The sequence below is a fragment of the Onychomys torridus genome, chromosome 5 (assembly GCF_903995425.1).
Source record: "Onychomys torridus chromosome 5, mOncTor1.1, whole genome shotgun sequence".
Lineage (NCBI taxonomy): Eukaryota > Metazoa > Chordata > Mammalia > Rodentia > Cricetidae > Onychomys > Onychomys torridus.
The window spans coordinates 86,979,464-87,001,171 of NC_050447.1; the positions used below are offsets into that span (position 1 = coordinate 86,979,464).

Genomic DNA, 21,708 nt, shown 5'->3' on the forward strand with positions numbered 1-21,708 from the left:
AACAATTAACCTGGGCTCATAGAAGTTCATAAACTCTGGACCAACAGCTAGAGAACCTGCATGGGACCAACCTAGTCCCTCAATGTACGTGTGACAGTTGTATAACTTGGTCTATTTATGGAACTCCTAGCAGTGGAATCAGGGAACACCTAAGTTGGCTTTTGGGAACCCATTGCCTTGCCCAGCCTCAATACAAAGGGAGGAGCTTAGTCCTACCTCAACTTGAGAAGCCATGCTTTGTTGACACCCATGGGAGGGTTTTTTTAATAAGACCATTTAGATTTTGAGCAACATACATCCCTAAATATAATCTGATATGATAATCCTAGTCAACATTGGCACCCAGACCTTGTTAGTAACCAACAGCTCTCTTACTGGATTTGAGATCCAATCAACAAGAGAGAGACCAAACCTAGCCAACTACTCAGAGCTGGTAAAGTCACAGATTGTGGAGGAGAACCTACAACCACTTTACTAAACCAGCACAATCTCTAACTATATTCCAAATATCTGTTCTTATATCTACAGATAAGAGTGGTCCTTACCTCTCATTAAGCAGACCTCTCTTTGAAACAGAGATCATTACAGCAAAACCACAACCATTCAAAAATGAACAAGGACAACAAGAGACATGTGTGCACAGGAGAGAGACCTCAGGGCCTGAACCCTACATAAAGAAATGCAGGCTAGTAAGGAATGCTGAGAGCAGGAGAAACAGTTTTCTCAAGGAAGAGCACACCAACTGGTTGTCCAATACCAAATGGTCAGCCCTGAAAGCAAACTTACTTTTAGGAACATATCCTAAGGAAAGACCCTCAAAAGCATGCAAACAAGATACTAGATTACTACTTACAAGAATTTTTGGGTTTTTTTCAAAGCACTTACCCCAAATTTAAATCAAATGACTCAAGTCTAGTATAATGAGTACTCTCTTAATTATGGATACTGTGAATATAGCTCAGTCCATAGAGTGTCTGCCTAACATATACAATGGCCTGAATTTGATCGGCAGAATCAAAAGCCAACTGTGGTGGTGCACACCTATGATTCTAGCACTCGGAGGCAGAAGCAAGAATAACAGAAGTTCAAGGTCATCCTCAACTACACAACAAAATTAACGACCAGCCTGGCTTCAAGGGATCTTATCTAAATAAAATAAAATAAAATCACAAAAATAAAATAATTACATTTTATTAACAATATTTAATAATAATGTTTTATATAATCACTTAGAGGTTGTTTTTCAAATCTTAGATGGTCTTTTTAATAAAAAACCCAGAGCCAGATACCGGGGTGAAAGCTGGAATATCAGAGAAGCAGAGCAAGCCACAGCCAACTCCACGGATCCTCTGACTAAAAACCTCTGAGCCCTCACTGGGAAAAGGTCTCAACAGAACTGCTTTAGTTCCTATTTCCTCACGCTGTGTATACCTTTCTCTGCCCTGCCATCACTTCCTGGGATTAAAGGTGTGTGCCATCACTGCCTGGCTCTGTTTCCAGTCTGGCCTTGAACTCACAGAGATCCAAATGGATCTCTGCCTCCTCATAGGATTAAGGGTGTATGCCACCATTGTCTGGCCTCTATGTCTAATCTAGTGGCTGGCTCTGTCCTCTGATCCAAAGACAAGTTTATTAGGGTACACAATATATCAAAAGAGGTCTTCCTCTTATAAAAATAAAAAAGGGGAATTACACAGTCATAGTATTGTCCCATTTATATCCACATATGAATGTAAAAACTTTTATACATTTGAGGGAGAAAAAATCAATCAGTGAATAAATAAATTTCCTTTCTGATACAAACATATTTCAAGCTATAAATTGTATGTAATCATATGTAGATGTTTCACTAGGATATTCATAATCAACATAAAACATTACTTTAAAATACCAAAAAATAAGCACTATTCTGAAAAATAGGAACATAAATGATCCCTTTCTACATTCTTTTCTCAATTTTCCATTCAATATACAGCTCTATAAATAAGATGGGAAGCAATATTTTAGAAAAAGAATGACTTTAGAAATTGCTGTCATCTGTTTTGGTCTTTACGAAGTAAAAGGTACAGCAATCCAACTTCTGATCAATTTTATTTTTGTCACATTTAATATTACATGAGAACACAAATTTGCCAAAGCATCAAGGTTTCAAAGTACAGCAGTCCTAGCAAAATTTCACTTCTGAGTATATACCCCAAACAATCAAAAACAAGGCTCAAATAGATCTATGTATCTTGTTCATGGCAACACCTATCTGAATAGCTGAATGGTAGAAGCAAACTGGATGTCCATGACAAGCTAATGATTAACCACATGTGGCACAGACCATGAGGTCTATCAGCCTTGAAAAGGGAAGTTATCCTGACCACACTGCAAAATTGATGAATCTAGACAACATGACACCCGAGCCTGTTCTAAGAGGATAAATACTTCAGGCCGCACTTATTAGAAGTGTAAACTCAAAGAGGGGCTGAGGAATGGAGGAATGAAGAGTCAGTGCTTCCTAACTGAGCAAGAATCAACGAAATGCTCTAGACATGGCTGGTGGTAACTGGTACAAAACAGTATGAAGGTACTTACTTCCACTGAACTACACACTTAAGTGGTTACTTTTATCACTAAAATGCAAACAAGCAACAAACAAACAAACAAAAAATAGCCATCTACAAAGATGTAGGGTGGAGAGGCCTGGGGAGATTGTTCAGTCATTAAAGTATTCACACAAACACAAAGACCTGAGGATGTGAGGGATGGAGGGAGCAGAGAAAACAGGCATGGTGATCTGTAATACTAGCACTGGGTTAGAGAAGACCTGCATACATCTGGCGCTCACTGGTTAGCAAGCTTAGTTGGTGAGCTCTAGGCCAGTGAGAGACACCTGAGGAACATATGAAATTGCCCTTTAGACTACAAATGGTATCCATACATGTACACACACACACACACACACACACACACACACACACACACAGGCAGGGGGAGATCAAGAAAAGTCTCCAATAATAACCAGATTCTACCAGTCAGTTGCAGGAAGACAGGGCAGTGGAGGCAGAATAGCCAGATGACCGGCAGTCAGAGCTGGCAGAGTAGAAGGCTGAGGAATTGCTCCACCACTGACCTGCATTCCCTGAGGTAATTAACATACTAGGAGAATCACAAGTTCCAACTGTAGGTGTAGGAAGACACTTAGTTGATCCTTCTGGAACACCAGAGGCCAGAATCTTCTAGGAGGTCAAGTCTGGCTTACCTTCTACGTGCTTGGAAGACAGACACACAGAACCTCAGTCTGGTCAGGGATCCAAGTCCACATGACAAAGGCTAAAACCAACAGGGAGCACAGTCTCTTATGATACACAACTCCTGCCATACTAATGACAAAATGCATAACCTAAACTCAATCCAGAAGAGACATGGGACACATCCAAACTCAAAGCTAAAACAGTAAGTGTCTCACATTCCTTAAAGGGCCAGGGTCAAGAAATACAAGGCAAAGGAACTCAGCACCTCTGTTCATTTGATCCTTTACTCCAGAGGAGCCACCCACTGAATGAACTGAGTCAACTCCTTACTCTACTGGGAAACAAAGACTCCTTAGGCTTTTTGTAGTCCTAAAAGGAAGGATTTAGGGGGTGGCAAATTTCTAGGATATATAGACAAAGAAAGAGAACCAGTTTATAAGGAATTTCTGAGAAGCAAATTTGTGACATAGAGAAAGATTAATGAAGGAGATAATCATCTCAGTTTGTACAGGCTCCCAACTCCTAATTCCAGTTCCTTGTGAAACTTGGTACAGCTTTTTGCCCTTGGACTCCATAGAAAGTCTTCATATACAGTAATTTTTCTTTTCCCAATTCCTCAACTCAAGTACTCGTCAACTTTTAGTAGTTGTTCTTTAAGTCAAGGTAGCCCAGGCTAGCCTCAAATTTACCCAGCTGAAGATGACCTTGAACTTCTTCTAATCCCCTTGCCTCCATGCCTGGGATTGGAATACAGGCTTGTACCACTACACCCAGTTTATATGGGTTGGAGACTGAAAGCCAGTAAATGTTGGACAAGGCACTCTGCCAACTGAGTTACCCAAGTCAAGTTTAATAGACTTCTGATAAATACAACTGACAGAATCTTAATTAATGTTTGTCATAGGCAGCCTCCAAGGCTGACAACAATATATCTTCTGGTGTTCAGACTCTTCTATGGTACCATTTCCTGAGAGTCAGTGGACTTTGGTTCCTTGTGAGCTTAGTTCATCAAACAAAATTATGGCTTCCTTCTTAGGGAATCTCTCTTGCTTACCCTCAGATAACTTGGACTGGAAGATACTTTATTACTAGCTTCAGAGGCCAATGTGGCAGGAAGTGAGGCGAGGACAAGTTCAGGTGACAGCAGACCTAATTCTTTCATGTTCAAAATATGCAGTGCAAGGTCCTAAACTATAAAACCTGACAGATTATAAGGATCTGATGGTGCTACACAGGTTGAAAGCTAACACAATTCTCTGGGTAGTAATTCTTATTCAGACTAACACAGTTTTTGTTTTGTTTTTAAAGCTCTGAGATGGGTCACTTTCTTCTTGGTGATCTACAGCCACACTGCCCAAACTGGACAGAAGAGAAGCAACAGGGTCCAATAACAGTTTCTGACAGGAATCTTACTCTCTGGAGTCCTGGCACACAGCTGACACTGCTGTGTGATGTGCTGAGGAGCAAGTCCTAAGAGCTCTGCTCTCTTCTAGGTAAATAGGGTCTCTAGGATCCTGCAGCTAGGAGCACTCTCATTCCATGAAGGCTGCTTTCTCGTGCTCAACAAAATATACCATATTCACTGGCAGTTCTGAAGAGAACTATACTATGTTCCATGAGACCCTTTATTTTCAAAATCTAAAATACATGAAAAATACTCAAAGAAAAAAAAAAAGTTTCCGATGTACACCAGTCATATGAAATCTCTACCAAACATCCTATGAATGAGCCAAATTCATTTTGAAAGACATTTGGAAACTGAGTTACTACCAAGTCTAACCTACCCAACTATAAAAATGACCCTGTCCCCTAACCTGGCTATGTCTTTCAGAGATATAAAGTCTCCCCTTCTGAGGCACACTGGCTTGTCTCCTACCTGCCATTCATCTTACTGTCTTGCAAACTTTCCCTCATCATACTCCCTCAACTGGACTCCTTCCTTTGTATACAGAACAGTAAATGCCCATGTGGATACCCAGCAGATCACTAGGGTCCTTAAGGACAAGCCTTGGTAATACTGATCATTGTGTTCTTAACTCCCAACAGAAAGCCTAGAATTTAGAATTTAAATGACTACTGTTTGTGGACCCACAGAAAACAGAACCTACAAATCCCAAGCTCTTAATACTTGTCAGTGATAGCACCTTTGTGAGCTACCTACAGAGGCTATGGCCCTAAGTAGAGCTATCAAAGGTTCTAGTATATTTTCTCCACAACACATACCTACATGTGCTGTTTAGGGAAGTTTAGGGGGGGTGTCTTGTTTAGTTTCTATTTCTGTGAAGAAAACCCATGATCATGGTAATTCATATAGGAAACATTTCATTGGGGCTGGCTTACAGTTCAGAGGTTTAGTCTACTATCGTCAGGGCAGAAAGCATGGCAGCACTCAGGCACACATGGTGTTGGAGAAGTAGTCAAAGAGTCCTCCATCTGGATCAGCAGGCAGCAGGAAGAAAGAATGGACCAGTAGGGCTTGAGCTTCTGAAACCTCAAAGCCCACCCCTAGTCACACACTTCCTCCAACAAGGCCACACCTCCTAACAGTGCCACTCCCTATGAGCCTATGGGGGCCATTTTCATTCACACCACGACAGGAGGTGTGGCCTTGCTGAAAGAAGCATGTCACTGGGTAGGCTTTGAAAGCTTAAGGTCTCTCCCTGCTCCTAGTTCTCTGCTTGCTGGTTTGGGATTCAAGACACAAGCTTTGAGCTTCCTGCTCCTGCTGCCCTTTGGATTTGGAAGCTCAAATAAACTTCTCTAAGTTGCCTTGGTTATTAGAATAATGGAATGGTATTTTAAAGATAACAACTGTTAAATTACCAGACTGGATGACTTAAGCCAATCCAATACATCCTCTTTTAATACGTATGTCCTATAGCTTCTTTCCTCTAGAACTCTGATTAACACAAGTATGTATGTATGTTTCATTTGGAATACATAGTTAGGAATACATAGTAAGAGGCTATGGGGGATGAGAAACTCTTTCAAAGGAGGGAATATAGAATGTAATGATACCAAGGGAAAAGGGAAATCAGGAAACAATAGGGTAGGGAATGAAATGGCAAAGAATAAGGAAACCTACTACCATAGACACATCCATACACACACACACACACACACACACACACACATTATGAGTTTAAATGGAGTCACCCTATAACAGGAGGAAGCAATACTTCAACTAGACATCTCATAACTGCAAATAAAAAGTCAAGTACCAGGAAAGGTACTTGAGCTGTTGACCAGAGGGGTCCCATAGACTCCCCAGCACTATAGGCTATTGACCTCACTCTTAGTTACCCTCCAAAACTTGACTATAAGACCTTTGAGTGTAGAACATGGTGAAAGCAAGATGGTGCTGATCTTGTAGCTTCATACAAGTGGCTAGCTTTCAGAGTGCTGCAAAGTAGCAGGCACACTACTGGAGGAAAAAGTAATCACTGGTCAATTCTCTGAGCTACAATAATGACTGGCCTGGTAAAATATGGTTCAAAAGTACTACAAATGTTACAGGAGTTTCCGGTTGGATTTAAAGCTTATCCTGCAAGATGAAACCCATACTTGGTATCGTTTTTTTCAGAGCCAGCCTGGGGCTAGTGAGGTGACAGGCCCTAGGAAAGAATCTTCTACTATTATTCTACTAAATGGACACAGTATTAAACCATCTCCTTAGTAATTATTCTTCTACCAATAGATTAGTGTACCTCAACTCCCATCAAGAGAAGCTTCTTTTTTGCAGTAAGTGGCGATTAATACAGAGACCCACAGGTGGTCAATGTACAAAGAGTATGAGCCTGCCTGGCACTGAAGCCTAAATGGGACATGAGATCATACTCCCTCCTTCTAAGACTCAGGCATCTTTGCACAAGACGGAACAGAAAGATTGTAGTCCAAGCCAGAGGTAGCAAATGACTGTAGATAACTGGAGATTGTTTACTAGGTACAACAGGGCAATAGCACATTTGAGCAAGATGAATTCTCACTGTTTGTGACAGCCAGCGGCATAAGACATAATCAAGCTCATTTCAGACAAAATTCCAGCATGGAGGATGGAAGGTGGGCATGAACTCCCATCATAGCTGAGAAGCTATTAGCATCTGACAACTGCTGGGAGGATAGTCAGTTTTCTTTAGGTATGTAACCTCTGGCAGATAGATGCTCCAGGGACATCCCCACGCTTAAGATTAAGAGTATTTGGGTGCACAAATTGGACTAAAAGGGTTGAGAAAGAGGGGCAGAGGGAGAACATGAGGTTGGGTGGATAGGACAGTGGATCAAGGAGGACAGGGAAGAAGGTGAATATGACCAAAATGCATTTATTTTGTTTGTTTGTTTTTGAGACAGGGTTTCTCTATGTAGCCCCAGCTGTCCTGGAACTCATTCTGTAGACCAGGCTGACCTCAAACTCAAAGAACCACCTGTCTCTGCCTCCTGAGAGCTGGGATTAAAGGCATATGCTACCATTGACCCCTCAAAATAAATTTTAAGAAATTCTCAAAGAATTAATAAAGAGTATTTTAGTTTTTAAAATGGAAAAAAGTTCAGAACAGTCTGGGTTATACGGACAGATCCCTATCTAAAACAAACCAACTAACCAACCCACAAATAAGTCTGTAGGAGAGTTTACTCACATCTTTAACAATCTGTCCTTTTTGTCTGTTAAGAGTAGAAGCACCCATCTACAATAAAACACTTGCTTCAGACATGTCTTCAGCATTCAGCCATGCAAATGTCTGCAAGCATGTGAATTCCCATGTAGAGCATGTCCTAGTCATCCTGCAGTAAGGTCTGTATTAGGCAAGCATAAAACTGAAGTGATTTGCATTTCACCACTCACCAAAGACTGCTGTAAGCTTACAAAGCAAACTGGCATGGAGGTAAATATAGCTAACAATTATCTTCAGTGTAAACCAGCTGTATTTCCCTGGATACCAGGAGCTTGCTGTGTAATCCCACATTTCAGGATGCTGGTACCTCTCTCCTAAGCAAGGTACTAGTGTCTATCATCCAAAAGAGGGGACAAAAATCATAAAGCAATGACTGAGGACAAAAAACAATCACAACCCCTAGGAAACAAGTCTGTAAAGCAACAAACCACACTGAGATCTTCTGTAATAGAAGTACAACCATGGACCATCAACCACCTAGCCCAGAGGTATTATGATGACTACAGTGTTTTTTTAGAAATCCCTTTACACAATTCACTTTCACACCAAAACCAGAGTTGAATTTTTTAAAGGAATGTTCCATTACAAAGCTAAAACTGATATACAGAATGTCAACATTCTGAAAAAGGTGAAAAAAAAGTTTTCAAGATTTTTGTCTGTATTTAAAAAGCTGACTCTGGTAAGGCAGTGGCTGCTGGTTTGCAGCTAGCCAAGCCCTGAAATGATAGAGATTTAACAGGCAGAACCTTGTGAGGGCAAGAATCTGCCCATTTGTGAGTTGTCAGACCAACACTACTCAGTTTCTGTCACCCCATGCCACTTTCCTCCAAAGGAAGAGAACTACAGCAACAGATACAAGCAGTTTAAGGCGCTGAGAAAGGGTAGAGAGTTTATTTTCTGAGCTTTTTCCAACTATGGACTTAGTCAGACTCACTCCTCAAAGAAATGTTAGAGCCAGGCAGCGGTGGCGCATGCCTTTAATCCCAGCACTCAGGAGGCAGAGGGCAGGTGGACTTCTGTGAGTTCAAGCCCAGATTGATATACAAAGTGAGTTCCAGGACAGACCTGAAAGCTACACAGAGAAACCCTGTCTTGAAAAAAACAAAAAAGAAATGTTAAAGAATCTCTAACAACCTCATCAAGACTGGTAGAACTTCTTCACACCCAGTGCCCCCTCCACAGACAGCAAACAGTTAATGCGTAGTGTATTTATACCCACCTCAAAACCCCATTCTCTGAAGAACATTTTTCTCAAAATAAAACTCTGGTTTCAGCTTCTATCTAACGAACATGCTCTGGTGGCACAGTCTGCCTAGGTGGACTCCACCCCTGTAGGTACCTGGGAAAGTTTTTCAAGACTGCTGACTACAGTGTGCATCCTACTGGGACTTTAGAAAGAATAGGAGGGGTACTTCTACATCCAATTCCAAAGCTAGCTAGCTCCCCACTTACAAATCCTACAGCTGTTTTAACCTAAACCTACCCAGTTCTATCTGAGGCACAACAAAAGGACATGGGGAATTATGGGGACACTCGAAGTTTAAAAAGTGCCTCACAGGAGTCTGGTCCAAATCTCTTGCCACCTGAGTAGCAAGAATTCTAGCAAAATTCACATTTGCAGAGAAGGCTGTTGACCTGGGATTAATACTCTTTTGTATATAGATATTTTGAAATTAAAATAGCAATGACCCAGACTTATGGCTTGAATGTATATGACCTTGAGTAGGGCCTCATTCCTCTGGGAAGTTGGGACAGGACTGCTGCCTTTATTTCTAATGAAGACATCCTAAGCTCCTGCATCATAGCTGCATCTAAAGCTTTACCTGGTCCTGTCAAATACCCTCAACAGACACCTAAGGAATCACTTAGATTCCTTAGCCATTCTTTGAAGATCATAATCTCAAAACCCATCAAAGTCCTATATATGACTATTGCAAAGACAGTGAAGTTTGACTAGTCTTTAGAAAGCCCACCCCATGCTCTGGAGTGTGCCTTAGCTTACTTTCTGTGTGCATCTTTTTCTTAATCCTCATGCTTAAATGTTATAAAATATCTTTAATAAGACCTCTGTCCTGCTTCTTAGCTAGTTGTAAAATTCTTTCACAAATTCCAGTTTAGCCTGAGTTGAAGGCACTAAAAGATTTGGCGAGTTCCTCAGCCTACTACAGGAACGGTGCTGTGATTCTTTCCCAGTCACCCTTGACATATCCTGGGTAGGCTGTGGTTCTGGATTTCTAGTTCCTCTGCCTAGGCACAGTTCAAATAGTCAGTTGTAGTTCTTGGAGCATATTTTACATTTAACACAAGAAAGTAGATATTGGGGTCATGTTCACAATGGTATCAAGCACTTTCAGTTTACTAAGCATTTGGCCTCATTTTGATCCTTACTGCCTTACTGGCTTTTATGCAAAACTTAACCATTTTAAGTTAATTTTCTTTTAACTAGTAGTTTTTAAATAACAGATTGCTGTTTAAAGACTGTTGTGAACCACTGTATCTACCTAACAAAACATGTTGAAAATTATCAGAGCGTAATGTGAACTAAAAGGTAACTGTTGTTAATTTAGTACATCTTACAGCTTACAAAGATCTCTACTTTCATACAGAACTCACTTAATTGATCTTCACTAAGAAAATGAGTAATTTTTTTCCTTTCCCATAGTTTAACAATCTCAAAACAAACTTGATGCTTCACAATATTCTGAAATACACATATCTAGGTTTTCTATTTCTTTTCACTTTATTTAAAAAAAAAGCACTTCATTGTAAAAAACTTACTAGAAAAAGAAACAAACAAACACACATACATACATACCATGGAGCTAGCTAGATTATTGTAGCCACTAAAGCAAGCGCTTACCCAATTCCAAAGTCTATATATTTCAATGAAATTCTATATAGTTACAATAGCCATTCTGAAGCTGTGGAGCTTTGCTTTACATGTACTATCAATTGCATTTTTATACACTTACCCACTGCAAGTGTGTGTGTGTGTGTGTGTGTGTGTGTGTGTGTGTGTGTAGGTTGGGGGGATTTAAGACAGAGTTAAACTAGAAAAACAGTTGGCTTTATATCCTGCCATGGCTCATGTGTTCTTTCCCAGCATCCTCCATCCTTCCTCATCTCCTATTATCTTTTCTTATTCACCTTTATAATTGTTAAGACTATATCCCTCCTTACATTTACACTCTGAACAGTGTTAGGTACAGGATTATGATAGGATGACTGCAATTTTTATAATCAGTGGTAAGTAGTCTTGTTTCTTGACGTGTGAATGACTTGATGAGAAATGACTCCTAGGGAGTGGGTTAAACCAGCCACAACTTTCAAAACTACAAACAATCTAACACTAATACAAAAGGCTAGCAAGCTCCCAACATGCATCAGAGAAGCCTACCTACCTTAATGCACATCACTGACATACCAGGAACAAATGCTGCCCCTGTGTATGTTTGGGATGTGTGGTGATATTTTATTTGTGTACCCCAATAAAACTTATCTGGAGATCAGAGAACAGAGCCAGTCACCAAATTAGACATGGACGTCAGGTGTGGTGGTACACACCTTTAATCCTATCACTCGGGAGGCAGAGATCTGCCTGGATCTCTCTGAGTTCAAGGCCACACTGGGAACAGAGCCAGGTTTGATGGCACACACCTTTAATATCAGCACTTGAGATCTCATATCTTTGTTTGGGAAGGACACAGGCCTTTCTTTAATCACAGGAAGTGATGGCAGGAGGCAGAAAAGTATATAAGACGTGAGAAAACAGGAACTCATGCTCTAGAGGCTGAGGAGTTGGTAAGGTGACGTTGGCTGTGGATTGTTCTGTTTCTTTGATCTTTCAGCATTCACCCCAATATCGGGCTCCAGGTTTTTTATTAACAAGACTGTTTAGCAGTTCATGTTACAGAGGTGGGGTAGAAAAATGCATATATCTGCCATCTATAGAAACTTCAGATATTCTGGAAGAGGCATGAACTATCGACCGTCAATACTAGCAGTTGTCTGGGATGGTTTTCGTGATATAAGACAGACAGGGACAACAGTGATGGAACACTGAAGAACTCTTGAGATGCAATTTTTAAAATTTACTAATAATTTAACAATATACAGCTGTTCTTCAGTAGCTGCAGGTGCCTATTCCAGGATCCTGTTAGATATTGGAGTGAAGCAAGTCTCTCCTAGAAAATGGCCAAGTAATTGCGCACAGCTCACGCACATGCTTCTGTACACACAGATACTCTCTAGATTACTTACAATACTGAGCATAACTGTTCTTTATGTAGTTATTAGCATGTGTGGAGAACAGATTACAAAACAAGTTTACATATATTCAGTATAGACACAAGTGTTTAAAAGTGTTTGTAGTCAGCAGTTAAATAAATCCATACATAGAACCCAAGGACACCAAAGACCAACTGTAGCACAGAAATTGAGATATTCAAACATACGTACGTAAAGACACACAGTGCATCTATACACACTGTCTTAAATGTGTTGCTATTACATGATTCCATATCAAAAGAACCCCAGAACAGCAGGTTGCACTGTCAGTCAGACCATCTGCATCTTAGAATGACTTGAACCTTTAAATAAACCTATTCATACTAATGAATAGGCCTAGATTTCTGCTCTAAATGAAACCAATGATGAAGACTTCTGGTTAGATAAATCCTAGATGCATCTGTGGAATCTGGGAGGCAGAACACTATTTAAATGACAAATTAGTATTTGTAGGTTGAAACTAGCATGGTCCTAGAAAATGGACTGGAGGACACTACAGCCTCCACCAACAACCTTACTAATAGCTTTATACTCAAAATTACCCTAATTCTACAGAACAAGTTTGTGGTCTTCCAAAGACTTTTCTCAAAAAATGCCTAACAAATGAAACTTAGATATCTTTCAAATGAAAGAGCAAAATTCTTCTGTAAGCCCATGCAGTGCTGATTGTTTATGTCAACTTGACACAAGCTGGAGTCATCCAAGAGGACAGAACTTCATGAAAAAAGGCCTCCATAAGTCAATCTTGTTGGCATTTAATTAGCTAACTGATGTGGGGGGTCCAGTCCATTGTTGGTGGGGCCATCTCTGAACTGGTGGGTCTGGGTTCTATCAGGAAGGAGGCTATGTGAGCCATGAGGAATAAGCCAGTAAGCACCAGGTTCCCACACGGTTGAGTTCCTGCCTTGGCTTCCCTCAATGGACCAAGACTGAGGAATGGAAGCCAAACAAACCCTGTCCTTGGGAAGCTGTTTTGGGTCCTGGTGTTTCTTCACAGCAATACAACCCCAACTGAGACAAAGCCTAGTGCCAACAAGCTGATTGCAATCACTTTATTTCCATTTCTTTATTACAGCCCATAGGAATATTCAATTTGGTTCTCTGAAATGTTAATCTTTTTTGTTTTTCTTTTTCTCTTTTTGGGGTTGTTTCTGCTCTCTCATTTGAAACATAAAACCTCCACCAAATATTGGTGTACACCATAAAGGAAAAATACTTCTCCAAACAAAATTTAAGAACATATCAGAAAGATCATTCATGATTCTAAAAAAAATGGTTTGTGCAATTTATCACATAAATTGGTTCATGGACAGAAATCACATGATTATCTTAATAGGTGCAGAAAAGGCTTTCAACAAAATACCCTTCCTAATTAAAGTTCTGGAGAAACTAGAACTTTTTATTATTATGCAAAGAACATAATATCAACATAATAAAAGCCATAGATAACAAACCTATACCCACCATTATACTAATTGGGGGAGTATTGAAAGCATTTCCAATAAAATAAGGGATAAGGCAAAGGTGTTCCATCTCCACTCTTACTCAATATTATGCCTTTAGTTTTATGTAGGACAACCTAATGAAAAGGAAATAACAGAGATACAAGTGGGGAAAGAAAGAAGTCAGAGTAACCTTATTTGCAAATAATGTCATCTATACAGAAGAGAGCCTAGAGACAACCAGAAAACTATTAGAGCTAATAAAAAACAATTTCAGCAAAGACCAGGATACAAAATCAATATACAAAAATTAGTAGCTTTCCTGAACACCAATAATGAACATATTGAGAAAGAAATTAGAAAAATAATCCTATTCACAATTACCTCAAAAACAAACAAACAAAAGCCTTGTAATAAAGCTAGCCAAGGAAGGAAAAAACTTCTACTGTGAAAATTTTAAAACACTAAAGAAATTAACCAAAGATACTACAAGACAGAAAATCATCCCACGCTCATAAAGAGAACAATAAATATTATGAAAATAGCTAGACGATCAAAGACAATCTACAAATTGGATGCAATTCCCATCAAAATTCTGACATCATTCTTCTTTACAAATGGGCGGGAAAGGTGGGGCCTGAAAAAAAAAAAAAAAATCACAGAGAAACACCAAAGACCAGTTAGTAAAGCAATCCTGATCGAAAGAATAATGCTGGAGTTTATCACCACACCTGACTGCAAGTTGTACTACAGAAACATGGTAATAAAAACATCATTGGCACACACTTTTAATCCCAGCACTCAGGAGACAGAGGCAGGTAAGATCTCTGTGAGTTTGAGGCCAGCCTGGTTTACTTAATGAGTTTCAGACCAGCCGGAGCTACAAAGACCCTGTCTCAAAAAGAAGAAAACAATAAAGCATCACAATACTAGTACAAAAGCAGAGACGTACCAATGACAGCACAGGAGACCCAGCTATAAACCCAGACAGCCACAGCATTTTTTTACAAAATCAGATTTGAGGAAACAGCCTCCTCAACAAATATTGCTGGCAATACTATCTACACATGGAAGAATAAAACTAGACCCATGTCTCTCACCACATACAAAAACCACTTCTAAACAGATCAAAGACTTTAAGGTAAGACCTGAAACCCTAACACTAATAAGGATGAAGTAGAAGAAACATTTAAGATATCAACATGGGCAAACACTTCTAAACTCAGTCTCTCAAGAATTAGCACCAACAGTGATAAATGGGTTTTCATGAATGTAAAGAAAATCTAAGCACACTCAGGGAAATAACTGCATGGAGAGACAGCTTACAGGATGGGAGAAATCTTTTCCACTATACATCTGACAAAGTTCTCAAAAACCTTACCAGTGATCAAAAAACTACACTACCTAATCACAAACTGGTCTAATGAATTAGACAGTTCTGAAAAGATTAAGGACAAACTGGCAACAAATGGATGAACTCAAGAATGTTAGAGCACAACTTTAATCCCAACATCTGGAGCAGAAGCAGGTGGATCTCTGTGAGATCAAGGCCAGCCTGGTCTACACATTGATTTCCACATAGGGAGATCTTGTCTCAAAAATATATAAAATAGTTAACATCACTAGCCATTAAAAAATGCAAATTTAAACGACAATGATTTTTACCTCGCTCCGTTAAGAATGGCGTCTAAAAGAAAAGGAGAGCAAAGGCCGTTCTGAGAACGCAAAGGGCCACCCTTACATCCTGCTGGGGAGAATGTCAACTAGCCCAAGATGTGTTAGTCGGTATGCAGAGCCCTGAAAAAGGTAGAAATAAATCAACCTTATGACTCAGCTACACCACTCCTGGGTATTTGTCCAAAAGTTGGAAAAAAAAAAAATCACAGAAATAATTGCACATCAATGTTTACTGCACCACTGTCATCAACTGAGGAATGGAAAAAGAAAATATGAGTTATATACAATGGAATTCACTTCTACCATGAAGATGAAATTATGTCATTCTAAGTAAAATGGGATACAACTGGAGATAATAATAATAAGCAAATTAAGTCAATCTCAGAAGGGCAGATACTGCATGTTTTCTATCTAGATACATAAAATGTTGTGTGTGGAACACTAAGAAAGTAGCAGCAAAACTGGGAACAAAGATGAACGGAGAAGGGGAGGTGTGAGGAGTGTGAGGGCCGTGAGGGATGGAGGGGCACACCCAAAGTTCAGTACAGACTTGCATGAAAAGGGCCTAACAGAGACCCGTACAATACAATTAATTATTAAAGGAGTCCATGTGTCCTGCTTGTCAATCATGTGCAGGACTGGTATCAGCTCTCTACAATGAACATTCATTTCTTCACTCATTCCTTTCAAATAGTTTTATTATGGTGGAGGAGTTCTAACCTTTTCTTCTACGTGTTTTAAAATGTGTAAATGCATGGCTACAATTAAAGTCATGTAAAGAGAAGATCAAGCACATGGACACAGTACCACTACTGCAGCTGGAGAGATGGCTCAGTGATTAAGAATGCTTCCTGGTCTTCCAGAAAACCTGAGATAGGTTCCCAGCACCCCACCGAGGGCAGTTCACAACTACCTGTAACTCCAGATCAAGAGGATACAACACCTTCCTCTGACCTCAACTGACACTCAGAGGTAACACAACCACAGACACACACATACACATAAATTAATCTGAAACATCACTAAGAAAATCATGTAGTATGAGACTTGACTATATACTGCGAGTATCCTTATGATACTCCTTTAATAAAGCTGCTGTCCTAACCTGAAACAATGACAAAATTCTTTCCTTTAGCATTTAAATGTAGCCTTTCACATTACAAGGCATGCTCCATTCCAAAGACGGCAAGAATAAATCAATACTGGTTGCCAATTCATTCTCATAAGAAAAGTTTCAGGTGAGTTTATCTAAACTGTATGAGGATTTTGGTTAAAAACAACAAACAAAAACAAAAAAACAAGGCACGGGGATGTATTTCCAACTCTAATCTTTTGAGTAGGGAATCACATAAACTGTATTTTATGCGCAATGCACAAACTACTTTTAGAGTTTGATGATAAAACAGTACTGAGAAGGGTACTGTACAACCAGTAAGATAAAACGTTACTTACTAGGTGTCTCCTTACTAGGTGACTCCTTTAACTTTTTTCAAATATATAAACCAAGCCACCCAGAGGAATCTGAAATTCACAGGACTGTAATTCTAGCCCATGCAAAAATTAACCCACAGCCGCCTGGTAATAATTGTTATTAATAACATTCTCAGGTGAACATTTTACTTCAACCCTGCAACCATCCCATAAAGTATTTATGTGGGTGTGCGGGAGTGTATGCACATATACCATACATATGTACATATCTGCGGTATATACAGTCACAAGCATACTTACTCCCTTGGGCCTGGTTTAGTTTGGGGGGAATAGTGTTGGAATAGAGTTGTCTGGGGGGAAGGCAGGCCAACTCCAGGTAAAGACCTCCAGGTAAAAAACTCACCGTTGTGACAATTCCCTTCCTTTAGAAAGGACAAATACCACTGCCACCCCAAACATAACGCCTCTGGCAACATCCCAAAAGCACCCTGCCTGAGGCCTTCCCTGTCACCTCCAGACAGCACAGGCACATGCATACTGTCGCACCCCTGTACACGCCTGCCCCACGCCGGGCCAGCAAAGTTTCCACCACTCCCTGCGGGCCTAGCCCCGAAGCAGCGGACCCGCAAGGCTCCAAGCCCCGCTGGAGAGGAGAGGGAGAGGCGGCGCCGCTCACCGTCGATGTTTTCCCGGTCGCTGATGTGCTGCAGGTTGCAGCCGGTGTCCTCGCGGCTGAGGTCCGTATCGGGCCGGTAGGACTCCAGCCGCGAGTGCGCATTCCTCCGGAGCTTGGGGCTGGACGACACGCAGCACGAGGTTGTGTTCCCCATCGTCAACCGCCCGCCTGGTAGCCCCGGGGCGCGGGCGCGGGCTCGGGCGCAAAGGCAGGCCGCCCGCGCCCCGCGGAGGGCGGAAGCCGCGCGGGGCCCCGGGTCAGCAGCGGCGGCGGCGGCGGGGCCTCGCCATGGACGGCGGCGACAAGCGGGTGGCTACGGCGACCGGCAGGCAGCGGCCCCGGCTACTACGGCCTCAGCCCCTGGTTCGCGGCGGAGGAGGCTGAGTCCGCGACTGCGGCCCCGCGCAGAGCTCACCCCGCCGCGGCCATGGCGGGCGGCGCCGCGCAGGCCGCCTCCCACCGCGCTCCCGTTCGCCGCCCGGCTCGCAGCCCGGACTTCAGCAAGCGGTTCCGGTTCACGCCGGGGACACGCGAGCACGCGCGGAATAGCCAAGTGGGCCGCAGGAGCGGGAGCGTCCCCGGCGGGGCGCGGCGAAAGGCGGGCGCACAAGCTGGTGCTCGCGCAGCCCCGCCCCACGCTCTGCCCGCGTCCCTCCCGTCCCGCCCTCTTCCGCGCGGCCCCGCCCCACGCCCGTCCGTTTCAGGGGCACCTCTCCGCTAGGCCCCGCCCCCTGCCCGTGGCCCGGTCCCGCCCCCTCTGCTCTGGAAGCAGATTCTAGTCGCAGGAAGGTGTGTGCAGTTGCGGGCACCCGGCGGAAAAGTCGTCGCTGAGTGCGGCTCTCCGCTCTTCCGCTTCCAAGTCGCAGCGGCAGGAAGTAGATCGTGGCCCCCGAGCCACGAGGGGGCGCCCACTGGAGGGAGCCTTAGCGCAGCCTCCTGTCTGAGGCAGGCTGGTGATTTCTGAGTGTCGCCAGTGCTGGAAGAAGCTCCGGGTTGAGCGCACCGTGTTCCGTCAAGCTCTACCGAGGACTTGAGAATGACCCTGGGGACAGGGGCTGAGGAACAGTCATGACGCGTTAGCAGCAGTGTTCCAAGTTTTGGACTACACTTGTTTTGTGTTTCAAATGCCCTGGACTTTGTGCTTGGGTAGGAACCAAGATAAATGTTGGAAAGAACTTCGGGTGAGGAAAACCATCTTCTCCATCCTTTCCCAATAGTGAAGGGGAGCTGGGGCTCTTCTAACATCTCCTGCCCCGCATAAACCAGGTGTGTGATCCATGCCTGTAATCCCGGTAGGGTGGAGAAGACTGGATGATCAGGAGGAGTTCAAGATCTTAGTGAAGGAGTCAATGGAGGGAGGGATATGCACGGTCATCAGGTATCAACGGGAGAAATGAGGAAACCGATGCTTACCCAGCATGAGCAATCTGTACCCGTCTTGTTAAAGGTTTTATATCGTTCACACCTAGACTTTTTTTAAGCCTGTGCAGTCCATTCCCCTCATGGGAGTATTCATACCTTGTTGCTCTACATGGGGTGGGGAGGCTCCATGCTCTGAGCCTTAATAATGCCATTTGTTGGGATGAGTGGCAGAATGCCTAGGGAAATGAATAGCTGAAGAGTGGTGATGCTGACCGAATCTAGAGAACTGCAGCCCCAGGAAGAGCATCAAGACAAAAGAGTGTTCTTTGTTAAGGCTGTACTGACCTTCCAAGTGTGAAATGTAAATGGAATGTGCTGTCTTTTCTTGCAAAGGGTTAATTGAGACAGAAGTGTGGAGGCACGGGTGTGTGGGTTCACACGGATCTGTGGGAAGAAGACTCAGAGGCACCTAACGAATGAATCTAGCCTTTCTCAGCTGCAGGGGACTGAGGCAATTTCCCTTCAGCCAGGGCATTTTTATTTTTCTCAATATTTACACTTGAGCAAATTGGTTTCCATATGCTCCAAACAACCTGAAAGGAGCTCCCAACAATACAATGCCAAGTGCACATTCCTCCATTTTTTTTAAAAGGTACCATAGTTTTCCGGGTTTCCTGAACCACGTTTTGCATAGGCCTTTGTATCCTTGGGAGACTCAGACAAGACTCACATAGGGCAACAAGAGAAACAAAAGATATTGGTTAAACAAAAGTTGGATTCAGACTAGATGCTACTCTCTGGAGCCAGGCCAGGAAAAGCTCAGCAGGAATGCAGCCACAGATCCCCTTTTCTTTATACAAAAATCAATTATCTTGAAGGTTATATAGCCTTCTTTCTACCTGTCATACAGTTTTACACAAGTAGACCAAAACACATCTTAAAGCCAATGAAGTTACTATATCTAGAACAAGAGCAACCCCTGCTCGGCTAAGAAATCTATTGAAGTGATTCATGGGATTGAATGAGGCTGTGGTATCTGCTAGACTTTCCATAAATGTCCATTCCTGCCATACTGGGCAACTTTTTTGCAAAAGCTTCTTTAATTTCTTTCGTAAATCATAAACCGTTTGGGAAGAATTAGGGTGACTCAACAAATGCATCTTAACCTTTTCCCAATCATACTTACTTTGATTACATCTTAAAGGTGTAATACAATAAGAAGAAACATTCCAATCACATTTTAATTTTAATCTGTTCTTGCAGAATTTCTAACTGATCTCCTAACAATGCAACAGCTTGCCTTAATTCAGCTAATTTATTTACTGTCTCATTATCAATCTTATTTTGTTCAGTCCAAATTTCTTCTGTTTATGCCAGTCTGTAACAAATTCATTGGGTTGGATTTCTCTATGAAACGCCACTCCAGCCGTTGCTGCTGTAGCCATCAATGCAATGATTCCTGTAATAACTGCAACCACCAGTCCAACATTCAACGTGTTCTTTTTGATAGTCTTTCAGCAAGCTTCTGTACCAGGATCACCACAGAAGAGTCTTGCCATGGCTTTGACAACTTCACTGGTATCCAGATTGCTAGCCCTGCTCTAAGAATATATAAACATTCAAAGATCAAATTTAAAAACATACTAACTAGATTTAACACAGGTATGAAGGGTACACCGTTCACAAATGATGCTATAATTATTTGAGTACCATTGTACAGACCCCTTTAATAGCAAGTAAGGATAAATTCATGGTACACATGCCATAAAAGGATGGCTTTAATTTAGTCTAAAAGACAGAGTGTACTTATCATCTTTAATGTTTAATTTTTATTCCCACACCTTAAGAGGGTGGAAGGCACTTGCCAATTTCCATAAATTAATCTGAATTGAATTGCCAAATTACAGGAAAGGACTTGCCATTCCAGCTCCATGCCACCAAATGGGTTTATTAGTAGAAACACTGATTTCCACAGTTCCATTTAAATTATACCATTTCTGTCTTAACTCTGAGTGAGAATATTTCCCTTGAGGGGAGCCATCAATGACATCTCCTTTGAAGATATTAATTAGCACTCAAGGTTTCTCACTCTTCCACTGCTGCCAATGTATCCAATCAGATTCCTTATTGGCAATCCTCATCTCACAGAATGGTAGATTTATGGAACTAGTAGCATTAATTGCCTGTCCTTTTGAAGCATATAAAACTTACTACAATAATCTTGGGTAGTGTTGACTATGGATAGCCACACTTGAGAGGTTATATTTAGGCATTGAATTCCATTTCCCATGCAAATAGGAATTCCTTGTACTCCAACCATGTAATTGTCCATCACTTTACCCTCCTCCATTGGCTGAGCAGGACCTCAGTTGTCATAAGGACCAGGTAACCAAGAAGATTCATTAATCATTACAGGAATATTCATATCTCCCCAACTTACTGCTAAGTTAATTGGAGGATTGGGGATAAAAGCCCAATAATTATGATCCATCCCTTTTACCTGCACCATTACCAAGGAAAGCATGGCAAAAAAATAAGTGTAGCATTTAGAGGCTTGTGAGTCATGTAAAGGATCTTCTCTCCTTTGTCACACAGGCACCTAAGCTGTCCCTAGGTGGGAGAATTAGTTGTTTGTTGCAAAAGTCTCCAGTGTCTTGTCTTTCACAGAGGCATCTCTGCAGCCCCAGCATCCAGGAGATTTCTCTTGTGCATGCCGGATTTCGATGGGATCCACAATTTATTATCTCCTGAGGAAACATAAGCATTGCCTTAGCCCTAACTTAACCCTTTCCCTGGACTATTTAGATGTTAAAACATTTATAATACATGGGCTGACTCAATTCAGCAATTCTTTCCATAACTCAATTTTGTTCCTGTTTCATTAGCATTTAAAAAATTTTAAGTTAGTAGGGTATTATGCAGTC

The 21,708-nt window shown here is 41.7% G+C and overlaps 1 protein-coding gene across 1 annotated transcript in view; it reads right to left on the reverse strand.

The window, feature by feature from the left end:
• The window catches only part of Ccny (cyclin Y), a 131,173-nt gene extending 113,149 nt beyond the window's left edge, over positions 1-18,024 (reverse strand). Inside the window, exon 1 of the mRNA XM_036187776.1 lies at positions 17,423-18,024. Within this exon, the coding sequence (XP_036043669.1) occupies positions 17,423-17,576 (154 nt within the window). The 5' untranslated portion in view covers positions 17,577-18,024. The remainder of the gene's footprint in view (positions 1-17,422) is intronic.
• Positions 18,025-21,708: the final 3,684 nt, after the last annotated feature.